Genomic DNA, 17,554 nt, shown 5'->3' on the forward strand with positions numbered 1-17,554 from the left:
TAGCAAAGGTATAGGCTGGGCGCAGTGGCTCATGCCTGTAATCCCAGCACTTTGGGAGGCCAAGGCAGGCGGATCACTTGAGGTCATGAGTTTGAGACCAGCCTGGCCAACATGGTGAAATCCCATCTCTACTAAAAATATAAAAATTATCTGGGTGTGGTGGAGAAAGCCTATAATCCCAGCTACTCAGGAGGCTGAGGCACAAGAATCACTTGAACCTAGGAGGCGGAAGTTGCAGTGAGCTGAGATGGAGTTACTACACTCAAGCCTGGGTGACAGGGTGACTCTGTCTCAAAAAAGAAGAAAAATGTATAAATGATGGACACTGGAATAAAACAGCAGATCAGGACACTGGCTACCTTGGGGAAGGAGGAGGCAAATCAGAGGGAGAGAAACAAGGGGACTTCAAATGTATTGGTAAAGTTTTATTTTCCACACTGGGTGATAGGTTCAGAGATGTGGTCATGTTAATTTTGATGCTTTTTGTGTATTTCAATAATCTCATATTTTAGTTTTAAAAATTTCTGAAGGCCTTGTCATTAGTAAATAGAGGAGCAAAGTTTAGGGCCCACCATGAATACATGGTTCCCTCCCAATCCATCACAGTACTTAGGGGAGGAGGGAGGCAGTGGAAGGGGAATATGGAAAAAGAATGTTACTCATTCCACCTATTCTTTCTGCAGACCTTAAAAATGCAATTGTTTAGTGACAAATCTTTCATTGTATAGTGAGGCAGCCTTGAAAACTATGGTATTAAATATTAATAGCTTGAATCATGTTTTTCTGTTTCTTTATATTATTATTTAGACCTATCTTTCCATAAAAATATTGCAACAAAATCTAATAAAAGCAACAAAGGGATTTCCACATTCATTTCAAATGTCTTTGTTGATGCAGAATCCTATAGCTGTTTCATTCTCCCACACAGATCTATCAAATAGATAATGACCTGTGCTCTCCATTTAAAGCAGCCTTACGCTAAAATGTTCTACAAAGTTTGTCCCTATTTTGTTGAGAGTTCTCACTAACTTTATGAATTTGAGAACTGAACAGGAACTCCTTCACTTCCTCCCTTATCTGAATATTAATAAATATCCATTGAATACCCATCAATTGCATGGTACTCTGCTAGATGCTGGTGAAATAATAGTGAACCAGAAAGGCCCTGTCATGAAGAAGCTTTCAGTTTCCTAGAGGAGACAGACAAGTAGAACAGGTTATAAGGCAACGAGATAAGGCACGGTGATGGGTGTATGCAGGGCCTCCTACGGAGGAGCATGTCAGATCTGGGTAAGACTCTTAGTGGGGTGCTATTTCAGCTAAATACCAGAGGATGAGTGGGAATTGACTTCTGGGTAAGAAAGCAATTTAAATATTTCTTTCGACAGGATTCAGTAGTTTTATTGTAGACTTTCCATTGTCAACCAAAGCAGAGGAGAGAAATAAATATTTTAAAGTATCTCTTAACCTGAGAAAAAAGAGCTGTAGTTTGATTGAACCAGAAGGATTTTCTTCAGGTGCAGCTCACCATCTTTTCTCTATATGCTCAAAACAAATCACAATTGGGTAAACTGAATTTCTACTACCCTTTGTTAAATGTGCAAATATACTCCTAGGTGAGTATGCTGGGGGCAGATGCATCTGCAAGGAGAGCATAATCGCCCCGATTTTATTCCATGTTTTAAAAATCTCTCTTGACCTAGTTACCTAGGAGAAGAAATCTAAGCTTAGCTTCTCTGCAAACACACAAGGATCATATCATAGACTAGGAAGTGTAGGGGAAGGAAGGTATTAAGGCAGCATCTTTCAGCCATGCTGATTCCATTTAATTCCCTCAAATCCTGCATTCATCATTGTGATTGGATAATTTGCCTTGGACTTATTTTAAACTTGAGCATCTAATTTGATTAGGTGGGATTTTCCAAGACCAGATTTCCAAAAGTTGCTGAAGAGACGTGGCCAGGAACTCATGCTCTCAAATGAAAACCAACCTCCTAGAATCCCAATCCCACTAGTTAGAAGGAGACACAAATAAATCAGATAATAAGGTATAAAACGAAGATCTCAATGTTTATTAATTACGATAAAAAGTAAAATCACAGAGCTATTTTAAAACTAATGTAACCATTTTTTTAAAAAAGAAACTATTTAAACAAGAAAATGATTTTTAAAAAATCTAAGTAAGAAATCTAGTAGAAGCAAAGATGACATTTTAAAGTATCATCAATGAATTTCCACACAGCCTTTCCATCACAAAAATATAAATTTATACCTTCAATCTTATGCAGCAACAAAGACACAGTGAGAAAGACAGCAATTGCTTCTGAAAGAAAATCAAAGAAGCCTACAGAGGTGATTTTTTTCTAAAGGATCCTAGGGAGTTGAATAAGGCCTGCTTCCCCATGGGTTGACAATGTTTGGCTGTGAAGGGAATGGCAGCCTCCTTTCCTCTGATTTTACCTTTGAAGAGAATGAAAGGAACTCACTGTAACATTCTCCCTCACAAAAAGATGCAGAATTCAAACCTAACCCCCAAGAAATGCTATAATCAAAGTAAACACTAATCCTGCTCCTATAAATGTCATTAATAGCATGTTATAGCATTGAATCGCATTTCTTTCTCTTGCTAATCTTTCCCTGAATTTTTAACAAAATCATCCTGGATTAGAAGAATAATTCTGGTAGTCTGAAAATGACAAAAAGGTTGAGACTTTGGGCTAGATACTCTTGTTAAAGACACAACATTCAATAATGAAAGAACATGGCATGTAGCACAGAGGGCTTTGCCATTCAAGCCCTCATTATCCAAATCCCTGCAGGAACAGGATTTATGCAGGGAATAAGAGGTTGTCAAAATGTGAAAAGGTGCAGTGCCTGAATATGTAGCGAAAACCAGACCGTTGTCAAACTGTGCTTCTCATTAACACAAATGTCTAACCAGGTCCATTAGGTCAACCTCTGTGGTTGTCTTGTGCAGATGGCCACGTGTTGAACTGTCTGATAACATATCACATGTTAAAAAAAAATTAAGAGCCTAGCAAAATTGCAGAACTGGCAAAACATGTAGATTTCATGAAGTCAGTGGAAGTGATATTAGGGAGACGCTAAAATTACAGCAAAGCCGCTGTTAAATGAGGATCTGAGAGAGCAGGACCAGAAGACAATTGAAGAAAGAAAATTGACAAGGATGATGATACGAGGCACTTCAGAAAAGAAAGATCTGCATGTCAAAAGACAGAGAAAACTGATGAAGTGCTCAAATACTTTTGCAAAAATGACTGTATCTGTAATATTATTCCCAAAACTAACTGTGAAATAATCAGATACTATCAAATAATTTTTCTGAAGGATTATACCCCCTAAAGCAACATTTTATTCATTTTTCATTTATTCTAAATTTTAGAACACCGTTGTATTTACAATATGAAGATTCATTTCTCCAGATAAGGTCCTAATCCATTTGTAAATTTTGACAATGAAATTATACTCCCTGTCTTAAGTAGTTAACTCTGTATGTTATCAGCCTCTTTGGTGCATCTTGCTCATAGTTGATTCTCCAAGGCTGTATTGAATGTTTCCTAACATCTTAAAGAATGACTCTCTAGCAAGCCCAAGGCCTTCTACAATCTGGAAGGCTTATCTAAATGTTCTGCTTTGATCAATCTTCCCTTGGCTCAATTGTCCTTGAGTCTTAGATCACTGTGAAGCCTCTGACCTTGGTCTCTTCAACCCTTATGAGGAGAGATGCTAATTTCATATGCTCTCATGCAAGAAGACTTTTCTTGCCCACAGTCCCTTACCAACAGCTCACACTTCAGGGGTGGGCCTGTTTCCTGGTCCCTGCTGTGGCATCTTCTTTTGTCACTCTGGATTTCAGTGTGGCGACTTCTCCCTTATAGGGTGCACGCTCCACAGGGGTAGGTGTGCAAGTCTGAAAGAGAACATTTCATTTCTCTCTTGTGGTTTATTTTCTTGAGTTCAAAGTTAAGTGTAGCTCCCTTTATGAATTGTGAGAGCTTTAAAAAAAGAATCTTGTAAATTTATCACGTGCCTCCCCATCCCCTTGGCCTTTCACAGAAATTCCGGGCAACCTTGAGAATCCGGATTGTCTCACTTTTTGTGGTTATTAATCTGCATCAGACAGAGGCCCAGGGACACTCACTGGGCCCTCTGCCATATCCTCACGCCCTTCTGAGTCCCATGACTGTCTCCTACTGTCCTTTCCAACATTCGACATTTTCTTCTAGTTTCAGTCCTACTCGCCTGAGTTTGCAGTGCTTCTTTGTACCTCTCCTAACACTCTCAGAGCAGTTGCTTCAGATTCTAGCAATTGTGTACGCTTTCCACTTTCCTGTCTCTGTGCATTATGGATCTTCCACAGAATCTCACCTCGTTGGTGACTGACTATGCAGCAGAACCCTCTGCTGGATTCAGTGAGAGCTGTCAGTGCTTGAGCAGAGTTTTGAAATCACACACACACACACACACACACACACAGACACACATACACACAGACAAATAACAAATTATTGTGGGTCTCATTTTGACCCCCCAAACTAATACATTGTAGTGATCAACAGTGTGACCTTTGAAGTGAGACAGATCTAAGTTAGAATTCTCCATTTGCCATTTACTACGCATAGGAAACTGACAAGTTAATTAATGCCTCCAGGCCTACTTCCTCATCCATGAAATGGGGGAAATAAACCTATCTCTCAGATAGTTGAGAATTTCCAGAGCCAAAGCACTTTCTTCATTCATTCAGCAGATATTTACTGAGCTCACACAGCCCCAGAGAGTACGCCAAACACCGAGGATCCAACACAGAACAAGGCCCACAGCTCCTGCAGCCACAGAACTTGAAGCACTGCATCGGGTGTACACTGAGTGCTCAGGAAATGGGGGACTCCTGCCCTTCCCTCGCCAGGCCAAGCCTCTGCTCACTTTCTGTATCTGTCTAAATGCTTTGCTGGACTTCCATTTTGGCTCACTGTCTACTCAGTCTTTGAGCCCTGTTGTCATCTTGAGGAACACAGACACCAGGAAATGAAGGGCCAGCCTCCCATTTCTACCACCTTGGACCAGCACATCTGAAACCTTAAACTCACCTAATACCCCACTCTCTGGCCACATCCTCCCTTTCAGGTCCTTGGTCCCTGTTTTTTTTTTTTTTTTTCTTCTCATGGCTTTACTTTCCAAGCCAGACTGCATGAATATCACTTAAACGTGGGGTGACTGTACAATGTATCATCCAAAGTAGGACACTTCTTAGCATGAAAAGGGTACTAAACATAATTAACATAAGTATAATCCAGGCCTGTCTGAGCAAACCAAGATTTATGTCCTTCTTTCAGCTTGTTCCTTCCTATCACCTAGAGGGCTTGCCTTCTCTTTGCTCCTCTTGGCATTCATACTCAGCAAAGCCGATGGCATATTTCAGTTCAATCTTCAGGCTCTTTTGCAGTGAGTGCCTCTGCAGCATGTGACCTAAGTGAGCAGACTTTTGTGCCACCTACTGTGTGCTGTGCAGCCCTCCTCAGATCCCGCTCTGTCTCCCTCTTCCTACACCACTTCCTTGAACCTACACTACTTGCGCTTTTCAGCTGTTCATTTTTTGTCTCTCCTGGACTCCGTCTTGGGAACTGACTGCCCATGCCGGTGGCTCAGGTGGGGCCATCACACACAGGGCCTGTCCTCCTCACTCAGGGCGGGGCTTGCTCTACAGCCTGCTCCATCACCTAGAGGATGCTTCCCCAGAACCCAGCTTGCAGGCTCTGGGAGCAGGCACCACCCAGGCCAGGCACATCAGAATCCTTCCTGGTAGCTTCTGGTCAGGGCCATGCTTTTGCATGGGCTGGGCTGCTGCTCTCATTTTTGTGTAATTATCTGACTTCTCTTTTATCACTCAGCTCAGCTAATCATCAGTCTAGGAAGCTTTGGCCCTCTGTCCCCTATCCACTATCTTGCTTACCCCAGGTTTCTGGAATAATCTGTTCACTTGTCAGTCTCCCCCAGCAGACAGAGGGCCGGTGTGCTGCTCTCTTTCTTCATAACAAGCATTCAATAGATATGGGTAGAAGGGATTTTGGGGGAGGGAGGTATGAAGCGGGCTTCCCATCTAAGCCTGCTTTCTTCTTTTTGTGGTTTGGCCTGGCCTGGGCTGACTCAGTTTCTGTCATGCTCTTTTGTTGTGCTGCATCATTTATCTGTTTTCCAGGCTGTACTTTTTTTTTTTTTGAGACAGAGTTTCACTCCATCACCCAAGCTGGAGCACAGTGGCACAATGTGGGCTCACTGCAAACTCCACCTCCTATGTGCACATGATTCTCATATCTCCGCCTCCCAAGTAGCTGGAATTACAGGCGCACACCACCATGGCCAGCTAATTTTTGTATTTTTAGTAGAGATGGGATTTTGCCACCTTGGCCAGGCTGGTCTTGAACTCCTGACCTCAAGTCATCCACCTGCCTCAGTTTCCCAAAGTGCTGGGATTACAGGCGAGAGCCACTGAGCCTGGCCTGGGCTGTACTTTTTCTGTGGCCGGCTGTCTACAAACTGCTTTCTGGCTGTTCAGTTATGGAGCCAGCCATGTCTGGCTTATCACGCGGGTCACGCTGACCATCACATGTCTCTGACCTGACTGGCTGGGTCTAACCTGCACACTCTCACACTCTCTCTCTCTTGCCTGCCTCTGAGGCTCTGGGTGGGCCAGGTCTGCTTTCCTTTCAGAATGGCCATGGATGGGAGCCACGCCTGCGTGCACGGCCGCCTCAGAAACAAGCAGCCTCCCGTCAGGAGTCCTGTGCTGTCTCACACTCCACAGTCTTTCCCTTTGATAGATAAGTTGACAGAAATCAAAGACAACTTAAGTTCTAGTCTCAAGCCTCTCAGCCCTTTTAACCTTTTAATGTTTGCTCGTCCTTAGAATTGGGTTACATAAGCTCTATGATGGCTAGACTCACGCCTTCTTCATCTTTGTGCTGTCTGTCACTTCTGGCATTGTTCTCTGGGCATGTTTTAGGACATCACTAGATGTTCACTGTGACAAAATGGAAAAGTGATGGCACTCCTTCTGCAGAATCTGAAACCACCACTGCTGTTATTCAGAAGTTCAGCCGCACATTTGTTTTCTAAGTAGACTTAACCTCCAACTCTTAGCAATCCTTGTCTTATTCTTTCTCTCTAACGACAATGGCAAACCTCTGTCTGAAGTATGAACTGCCCAGCCTGACACATACCCCAGCATATGGCAGAGCCATTGCTTAATGCATGTAGTTGACACTAGCAGTCAGGGTCAAAATAAAGTGAGCCTCTTTCTCTGGCATCCCAGATGAGTATGGTGATAATAAAGACTCCATCCCTATTCTTCCTGGCTAAAAGCATACCTAATTCTTACAGGACATTTATGCAGCATAAAACACATAGAAAAACCAGGATGAGGAAACAGAGTGTTCTGGATTGAACAAAGAGAGCAGGTTTCTTTTCTCGCCTTCTGGGACTCCATGTTCTCCTGATGGTCTTCCTGCCTCACTGATCAGCCTTGTGCGGCTCCACTGATGCTTGCTCTTCTCTTCCACCTCTGAAGGTTGGTGGGCCACAGCTCTATCTTAAGCCCCCTTTCTTCTCTAATATAGTCTCCTTGGTGACGTTAAGACTCCCAGTTTTAAATCTATATGTTATGATTCCCAAACTTTATCTCCAGCTTTGATGTCTCTTGATCTCCAGACTCCTTTATCTCCTTTGTGCTCATTGGCTACAGCACAAAGAGGTGTAAAATTGCTCAAACACAACTAGAACTTAAGCACCATGAACCACAGTTTGAAACAAGTAGAATATAAGCTCTTTGTGATCAGACTGGCTGTCTTATTAATGTCGATATCCTCAGCATCTAGAATAGTGCCTGGTGCTCCACAAACATTTGTTAAATGAAGGGAGATTTCTTGACTGCAGGACTTCTTGAAACTTTTTATGATATTGGGCAATTGTATCACCTGAGGGTAACATCATCTAAAATTATTTGACAGCTTTTTCAAGGAATACTTCAAGAGACTCAAGTCCTGAGAACACACTGTTGGAAGGCTAATCTGATTATGGTGTTTTTTTCCCCCCAGTACACGCTGGTCAAGATTAGATGATCACACCTTGACAGCAATTCTTTCCATCTTGAGGTATCACAATCAAATAAAATGGCTTGAGGGTAAAACCACATGAGAGGCTGTTGCTGTGGTTTGAATGTTTGTCCCCTCTCAAACTCATGTTAAAATTTAATTGCCGTTGTAACGGTATTAAGAGCTGAGACTTTTGAGAGATGGTTAGGCCATGAGGGCTCTGCTTTTATGAATGGATTAATGCTGTTATCTTGGGAGTGGATTCCTTGTAAAATGACAAGTTTGGCCCCTTTGGCTCTCTCCCTTCTCCTCTCTTTGCCCTTCTGCCATGTGATGCCTTCCTCCGTGGGATGACACAGCAAGAAGGCCCTCTCTAGATGCCAGTGCCTCGTTCTTGGACTTCATAGCCTCCTGAAATGTGAGCCAATAAATGTCTGTTCACTATAAATTAACCAGCCTCAGATATTCTGTTATAGCAGCACGCACAAAAAATAAGTAATACAGAAGACATAGGTGGCACCTCACCTAGCAGGACATCGGTGGTTTACTTTGGTAAAAGAGAATTGAACTTGAGTTCTCAGTATTTGATGATACTTGTCATTGTGACAAATTAATAGAGAGACAGAAATGAAAATTATATAATTTGTGGTTCTATAAATAAACATTAATTCCAATTATCATTACACTTTCATAACTGCAGAAATGCCTTTTGGTTACATGACCAAGGAAAAAGGAAGACATAAGTTGATAGTAAATTTAATCATATTGGGCTGGGCATGGTGGCTCACACCTATAATCCAAGCACTTTGGGAGGCTGAGGGGGGCTGATCACTTGAGATCAGGAGTTCAAGACCAGCCTGGCCAACATGGTGAAACCCCGTTTCTACTAAAAATACAAAAATTATCCAGGTGTGGTGGCCTATGCCTGTAGTCCCAGCTACTCGGGAGGCTGAGGCAGGAGAAATGCTTGAACCCAGGAGGTGGAGGTTGCAGTGAGCCAAGATCATGCCACTGCACTCTAGTCTGGGCAACTGAGTGAGACTCTCAAAAAAAAGAAAAGAAAAAGAAAATTTAATCATATTGATTAAATGAGGATGGAATGTGCTGGGATGCTAGATTTTCTTTTCTTTTTTTCTTTTTCATCCATTTATTTATTTTTTTGAGACAGAGCCTCACTCTGCTGCTCAGGCTAGAGTACAGTGGTACGATCTCAGCTCACTGCAACCTCCGCCTTCTGGGTTCAAATGATTCTCCTGCCTCAGCCTCCCAAGAAGCTGGGATTACAGACATGCACCATCACTCACGGCTAATTTTTGCATTTTTAGTAGAGAGGGGGTTTCACCATGTTGGCCAGGCTAATCTTGAACTCCTGACCTCAGGTGATCCACCCACTTCAGCATCCCAAAGTGCTGGGATTACAGGTGTGAGCCACCATGCCCAGCCGGATGCTAGATTTTCTGAAAATAGCAAGATCAACAGAGAAGAATCCCAAAGGTATTAATGATTGAATACTGTTCATGGAGGCTAAGATACTAAAATATCAATAAAGACAACAGAACTTCCAAATACCAAACAGCAGATGCTGGGTCAACAGCAAGCAGACCAAATGAACAGTGACTCCGGGAGAATGAAATCCACGCCTGGCCTGGTGAATGTAGAGGGCACTCAGCACACATTGAACTGAGCTACCCAGGGCTCTGTGAATCACTTGTACGTGAGCAAGCCCTAGGTGCAACAGAGGTGACCTATAACAATGAAAATTGCATTTTGATGATGTTTACAATTTACCAAATATCTCAATTTAATCCATAAAATATCCTGGCTGGAGTGGGACAGGGAAAGACTTGAAGCAATAAATAAATAAATAAATAAGTAAACAAACAAATAAACAAAATGCTGTGAGCTACAAAGCTGGGCTGTCTCATTTCAGGGCTGGCTCCTCTGGTAAATCTGCCAGTCCGAGAGGAAGTGAACCCTCTGTGCAGAGGGGAGACTGAGGGAGCGATATCCTAAGGATGGGGGAAATGGGTGGCTATTTGTTTGAGTAGGGATTAAACTTTATGGTTAGGATACTGCAGTGATACAAGTTAAAGGGATTGGCTTTGGAGGTAGACAAACCTGTGTTTGAGTCCCAACACTGCCACTTGGTAACTATGTGAGTTCCCTGAGCCTCTATTTCTTGATCTATAAAATAGGAATATCACTACTTACCTCCAAGGGTTGTTGAAAGAATTAAAGTGTGCTTGGAACATAACTGGTGATCAATAAATATTTACTGAATGAATGTTGATTGATTAGATAAAGCATGAAAAAGAGTATTTAGAAAGTGTCCTGTGTATAGTGATATGTTGGTAAATATTAACAACTATTTCTGCCTTCCCTTTTCCTCACCACTCTTAAAGCCCTAACTTAAAGCACCTGCTTATTTCTGCGGTGTAAATACTCATTCTCTGGCTGATTTCAAGCTACCAAACTGACACCACTGAATGAAGAGTTGGGCATAGATGCATACATACGTCTCTTGTGAGCCAAAATGAGCCAACTCCAGCATGTGTATTACCTTGTATTGGTAGCAATTAACCTGAAGAAATTAGGATTATATGGCAAGTGATATGTCTTAAATTATTTTCTCTGAGCTACCACCTTGAGAAAGACATTGACAAATGGTTATTTCAGAAATGGAGAATACCCATCTCAAGGACCAAAGCAGCCATCCACTCAATTTTGTCTTATCTACAAGGCAAATTATGCTTATCATTGCAAAGATACAACCCAGTTTAAAAGCTTTGGCAGCAGTATTCTGAAACCATACATCACTCCATGAAGCTATTCCTGTTTCTCTATAAAATGCAATGTGATCCTGATTTTCCAGAAAAGGTTGGGGTTCCCTATTACTGAAAAAAAAAGAGAAACAGATGACTTAACAAATGTCTATACTTTCACTTTTTATTGGAACTTGTAACACTCTAAACACACAAAAATTCAAGAAACATAATCCATTTTAACTTAAAGAGCTATATGTTTTTTGTAAACCATTAATAATATGTAGTTTTGCTCAGTCAGGATTCTCTTGAACATCCAAGTTGCTCTTACATTTTTCCCCTCCCTCTTTTCTTTTACTTTTCTTTCCTTAAACAACTTTTATATGAAGTTGAAATATATTCTATTATGTTATGTTTATCAAATAAAGTTTGATGCCTCATCTTCTGATTCAATATTTTCCCTTAGGATCAGCTGTCTATATTTTAAAATAAATAAATTAACAATTCCCCAAAGCTGTCAAATCAGATAAAAATGTCTTTTCTTTCCTTTGAAATTTCCCAAAAGATCCAGTAACAGTAATAGCTGCATGGTATGATGCTGAAAAGTTTTATTATTATGTAATAAAATCATAGATAAGAATCAAGCTCTCACAGATAATCCCACTATTTGAAATGAGGCAGGGGTAATCTGCTGGGTAAATTTAGTTAAATTTCCTTCTACGCATCTCTGAAACTGTAGTTTTTGCTCCTTCTGTGTGCAGTTTATTCATTTACCAGATGCCTCCTATGTACCAAGTACTGGCAAAAAAGAATAAGATGCTGCTCTGAAGGAATTAACACTCTAGCCAGGAGACCAGCTGAGTTCAGGGACTGACAAATGCTGATGTGACTCTGTACTCTGTGCTTTGGGAGTCCAGAATAGGAAGTGATTAATTTTCTTGGTAGGGATAACAGATAAGCAAAGAAATAGCATTGGCTATTCCTGCTTGCCCTCAAACTCTTATCCCCACTCACAAAGAAATCTGAATATTTGAAATGAAAACCAAAGCAAGGACTTTGATAACCTCATGTGAATTTAAAAATCTAGAGTTTTTATGATTCTTTTTCTTAACCTTCATGTGATATTTTTATCTTGTAAGTTGTCTTTGCCTAATGCCATAGGGAACTATCTCCAGACAGTTCCCAAACCTCATCTCATTTTATCCATTTTATTTAATATCTTTTCTACACCAACATTTTTTGAATAAGGCATTTCTCCATGATTTGGGTTTCATGACTATTTTCTTCCTTTTATTTTTTTTTCTCTCTATAGAGGTCCAGTGGTAAAATGGGAATCAAAAAGACCTTATCACAAATCCTGGCTCTTAGGTTTACTTAATGCTTAACCTAGGGAAAGTTACTTAATCCTACTGAGACTCAGCTTTCTATTCTGTAAAATGGGAACAATAATACCTACCACTTGGCTTGCTTTATGGATAAAGTAAAGTAATGAATATAAACCACTTAGTTCAGAGCTTGGCAGATAGTGCTCAAAACAACACATGATAACTATCATTTATTGGTATTTTTAAAACAATGATGCACTAAAATGCCTAAAAATTTGATACCAGAAAAAAATACTAAGAAACTAAAATAATTCACAGAATTGATAGTGAACTCATAAAAATTGCAGCTGGCATTAATTCTGCCAAAAAAATCACAAAACAATTTGCAAAGAACTGATGAAACCAGTGATTTGATGATCTCTGCTGCCTCAAAACATTTTCTCTACAAGAAGACTAAGGCAAAGCCAAGCATTTAAATATGGTCTATCAGGGTTCCCTGTTAGTCTAGCGCCCTTGCTGGAAGCAACTGGAACTGATGCCAAGATTGGCCCTGCCTTGGATCCACTTCAGGCATCACATAATCTATCATCCAGTTCTATTGATTTTACTACTTTATGATATCCTAAATCCACCCTCTATGTTCATCTCCTAGATTACTGCTACAGTCTCATGAATGCACCAACTGCCATCAGTGCCTCCAACTTAGATTAATTTTTTCCTTGAGAGACTTTTTCCAAAACAAATGCTGAGTAACTTATCCTTCATTACTTCATTTAACTCAATGTTTATAATTTACAGTATCTATTATTACTTAAGGATAAAGTTTTTGGAATCAGATAAGCAGGGTTTATGTCCTGGCCCTGCCATATACTTGCTTGTGTAACTTGGACAAATTTCTTAATTTCTTGAAGCTTCAGTTCTCTAACTTTTTTTTTTTTTTTTTAAGACAGAGTCTCACTCTGTCGCCCAGGCTGGAGTGCAGTGCTGTGATCTTGGCTCACTGCAACCTCCACTTCCCAAGTTCAAGCTATTCTCGGGCCTCAGCCTCCTAAGTAGCTGGGACTACAGGAGTGCGCTGCCACGCCCAACTAATTTTTTGTATTTTTAGTAGAGATGGGGTTTTGCCATGTTGCCCAGGCTGGTCTTGAACTACTGAGCTCAGGCAATCTGTTTGTCTCGGTCTCCCAAACTGCTAGGATTAGAGGTGTGAACCACCACACCTGGCCAGTTCTCTAATTTTAAGTGAAAAAAATACCTCCCTCCCTCCCAGGGTTATTATAGTGACAGAGACCTTAGCAGTGTGTCTTGCATTCAGTAAGCACTCACTAAATGTTAGTGCTGCTGTTATTTATCACATACATCTTCAGAAACACCGAGGATCCTAGGATTCTTATAGTTACCACCTACTTGTCACCCATTAACGTTAACATTTATAAACTAACTACCCAGAAATATTAACTGTAACCTTAAACCATCTATTTTGACTGAGCATATAAATACAGCATATAAAGAACTGTAGCATTTCTGAGAATTTAAAGCACGTGAGAAAACTTGTTTACCTAATCAAAACCTTAGGAAGTGTTTAAAAATGGATAAATCTTGCGTAATGGACTCTGAGAATCCACAAGTAAACATTTTTCGTAAGACATTAAAGGAGAAACCAAAGACTCTACAAGATCCAAATGAATTGAATTAAAAAAAAAAAAGCCAGAGAGCTCTGGAAAAGGAGAGGTACAGTTGAAAAATGGAAAGAAGAGGGAGAAGCCTTAGAACTAGTCCAAGGGTGGCAAACACTACCAGCTACATGGCCAGGCAAGTAATGTGTGAAGCCTTCTGGGTGAAAACCAGAAATGCCTCCTAGCTAGGGGCCTGCCATCTAGCTCTGGCCCATTGGACCCATGTGGGATTGAGGACACAGGGTTGCCTCCCCGGCCCCCATATCCAGAAATCTAGATTTTTTAAATCTAAAATTCTCAAATATTTTAGTGTATTTGGTGTAGTAAAATTTTAAAACTATTTCAAACTCTGTGTGAACTAAACAAAGCTTGTGTGAAAGCCCCAATATCTCTTTTATAATAACAGGGGTCTTTGATAGAGATTTGGTCATCAAAAGGGGAAAGCAAAGAGGCAAAAGTGACATTTATTGACCTCCTACCAAACTGTTGCCCAGGCTGGAGTGCACTTGTGTGGCTGGCTAATTATTTTTTATTTTTAAATTTTTTGTAGAGATGGGGTCTCACTCTGTTGCCCAGGCTGTTCTCAAACTCCTGGCCTCAAGTGATTCTCCCACCTCTGCCTTCCAAAGGGCTGGGATTACAGGTGTGGTGAGCTACTGCTTTGGGCCATGCCTTTCATTTAAAAAAAAAAAAACCCATTTGAGTGTAACGATTTGTTAGGAAGGAAACGTTGTTGTCATTTTCCAGATGAGGGAATTGAGCCCAAGGAGGATCAAGAAACTTGCTCGAGGCCACACAGCTAGGAAATGGTGGCGACGGCAAGAGAGAATTTAGGTCTTCTCCAGCCCAAAACTCCACCATTGCTCTGGTGGTCATAAAAACGGACCTTGCAGATCTTCAACTAACTGGAGCACATTTTTTCAAGGGGCTGCTGCTGAGCTCTGAACTTCATTACACTTTTACACAGAGGTCACACCTCCCACAGTGGCTCTCAGCCAATGACTGGGCCTGGCCTGTAGCTGGGAGATCTGAGACGTGGCTCAAGGACTCTCTGACGGCCTTTTTCAGCCTCCCCTAGACTGTAGGGTGTTCCAGGATGCTCCTACCCATTTTCTCTCTTTTCTTTACTGGTTTCAGACTTAACTTGCAATCTGAGGGCTCTCCCAATCTTTTCCAGCCACCTCCTAGTTTCTTTCACAGGTGTTTCCCCTAATAAAACTCATACACCTTTATCCATCTTGGTGTCTGCCTCTTGGAGGACCCTGACTAACACAATTGCCAAAAGCCCCCACCAGATTCCCCCACAATCTGGAAGTCCCGAACTGACCTATCAGTCTGCAAGGGGAAATGCGTTCATCCAATAATGATCCTTTCTCTAAAAACTGGCATCTCTAATCTCTCATATCAATCCTGACACCCCAGGGATACATTAAACCAAGTGTGATGTGTCAACACCACCACTACAAACAAGAACCAGCCAGACATCCAGAAGCAGGAGACAGTCCGACCTGTGGCAGTATCCCGCTGTGGCACACTCACCTGGTCTCGCTGCTTTATTCGTTTGTAAATATATTCAGCAAATGGTTTTCGAGGAATAAACTTCCCATCTCCTGCCGTGACACTGAACACTCCGGCTTCATATACCACTTTGCCTCTTGAAATAGTCACAAGGGGCACCCCGTGGCAAACCATGCCCTCGAAAATGTTGAAGTTAACAGCCTGATGATGAGTTTTTGCTGAGATAGTCCTATATTTGTGAAAACAACAAAAAAGTTCTGGATCATCACCAGCTCACTTGATAAATATAAAATATTAAAAGAAGAATGACTTAGAAGAAAACTTAGCAACTCTATTAAGTCATAGCTTCATCACTGTAACAAGTAACTTTAAGAATAGAACATAACATTAACATTTCATTACAAAGTAATTACATTTTTCTGAGAGAAAAACCCAAGAGATCACTCTTTAAGGTGATTAATGAGGGTGGAGTGAGTGGAAGGAGGGCATTGTCTTTTATGTTCATATTTTAAAATTATTTTTATTTATATGTTAACAACACATTTTTTCATTTTTAAATTATAAAATATTTTTAAACGCAGATGACTGATGAACACACTGACCCTATATCCAGCTCTATGAAATTTTAACTTTTTGTAGCTACAATGGAGGCTTCTTCAATACCCCTTCCCAAATCCCGTGCCCATTCCTGCCTTCCCAAAGGAAATAGCTATTTGATAGTTATCAAACTGGACTTGGTAGTTATCAAGGAAAAGTATATATGGAATTTCTTTCACTGTCTGTAGCAAAACTAGAAATTTGAAGATAACATAAATAATCAAATATGTTGGAATATAATCTCTTAGCATATTCTATGTCATACATTTGTCATCATTCTCAGTAGTTTATTAATACTTTTCAATCCTACACAATATGATTGATGACTTCCAAGCTGGGTATTTGAAAACGCTACATGCCTCCTTTCCTTAAATCTCATTAAATGGAAAAGAAAAAAATCTGGCAGCAGTGACTAATACGAGCATAATCTGAGTCCTTTTTTCTTTAAAATGTTTTATTTCCATAGGTTTTTGGGGAACAGGTGGTATTTGGTTACATGAGTAAGTTCTTTAGTGGTGATTTGTGAGATTTTGGTGCACCCATCACCCGAACAGTGTACGCTGAACCCAATGTGTAGTCTTTTATCCCTCACCCCTTCCCACCTTTTCCCGCTGAGTCCCCAAAGTCCATGGTGCCATTCTTATGCCTTTGCATCCTCATAGCTTTGCTCCCACTTATGAGTGAGAACATACGAAGTTTGGTTTTCCATTCCTGAGTTACTTCACTTAGAATAATAGCATACTCTAAATTCTGGTAGAAGGTTCTACAATCCCTCTCAGGAATGGATTAAAGAGATAAATTTTTTAAAAATCGTCAAGGCTGAGTGAGTCTAAGGAGGAGCAGCTCAAAGTTCCCCCAGCCTTATTTGGAAGGGCTGATGAGGAAGCCCCAGCTGCTGTGTGCTGCAGTCCTAGAAATGAACAAGATAACACTGGCCTGGTCCTTGGTCTAACTGCTTACTTTGTTTCCAATCCCGACATGCCCAGACAGAATTCTTGACTTGTAATGCTGACCACAACCCACCCACTCAAGTTTGCTCCTCCCTTGAGTTCTCATCTCAGTAAATGACATCACCATCTACTTTCCTCACCCCTCAACCAGCATCAAGCTTCTTTGTTCTACCTCCTCCCAAAATAAACCCCCGCTTCTCCTCTCCCCCTCTCCATGGCTCCCACTGGAGTCTACACCGTCATCTCTCACCTGGACAACCCCAACACTTCTTACTGGCTTCTTTGTTTCAATTCTTACCCTCCTGCATTCCTTACCACTCTCCACAAAGCTGCTCAAATTGTCTTTTAAAAATGAAGATCAGATCATGTCACTTTCCTGCTTGAAACCCTCAGTGGCTCCAGGCTGTTACCTAAGAGCCAAATAGATGTAAAAAAGCATGGTGATGATAATAATAAAAAATAATCTGCTTCCAGTGAGAAATAGCTGCCATGGAAAAGAGAAAGAGGAGCATCTAGTATGTCAGGGAGATAGTTTATAACATCTTATTTCATCTTTAGAACGCCTCTCCAAGGTAGAGAGTATTTTCGACATTTTATAGGAAAAATAAATTGAGATTT

General features: G+C 40.9%; 1 protein-coding gene across 1 annotated transcript in view; it reads right to left on the reverse strand.

The window, feature by feature from the left end:
• Positions 1–2,046: 2,046 nt before the first annotated feature.
• DPYS (dihydropyrimidinase) overlaps positions 2,047–17,554 on the reverse strand; it is an 87,705-nt gene continuing 72,197 nt past the window's right edge. The window contains exons 8-10 of the mRNA XM_002819342.5: positions 15,411–15,618; positions 3,801–3,931; positions 2,047–2,460 (exon numbers count right to left, since the gene is read on the reverse strand). Coding sequence (XP_002819388.5) covers positions 3,815–3,931; positions 15,411–15,618 — 325 coding nt within the window. The 3' untranslated portion in view covers positions 2,047–2,460; positions 3,801–3,814. The remainder of the gene's footprint in view (positions 2,461–3,800; positions 3,932–15,410; positions 15,619–17,554) is intronic.

This window comes from Pongo abelii, chromosome 7, assembly GCF_028885655.2.
Source record: "Pongo abelii isolate AG06213 chromosome 7, NHGRI_mPonAbe1-v2.0_pri, whole genome shotgun sequence".
Taxonomy (NCBI): Eukaryota; Metazoa; Chordata; class Mammalia; order Primates; family Hominidae; genus Pongo; species Pongo abelii.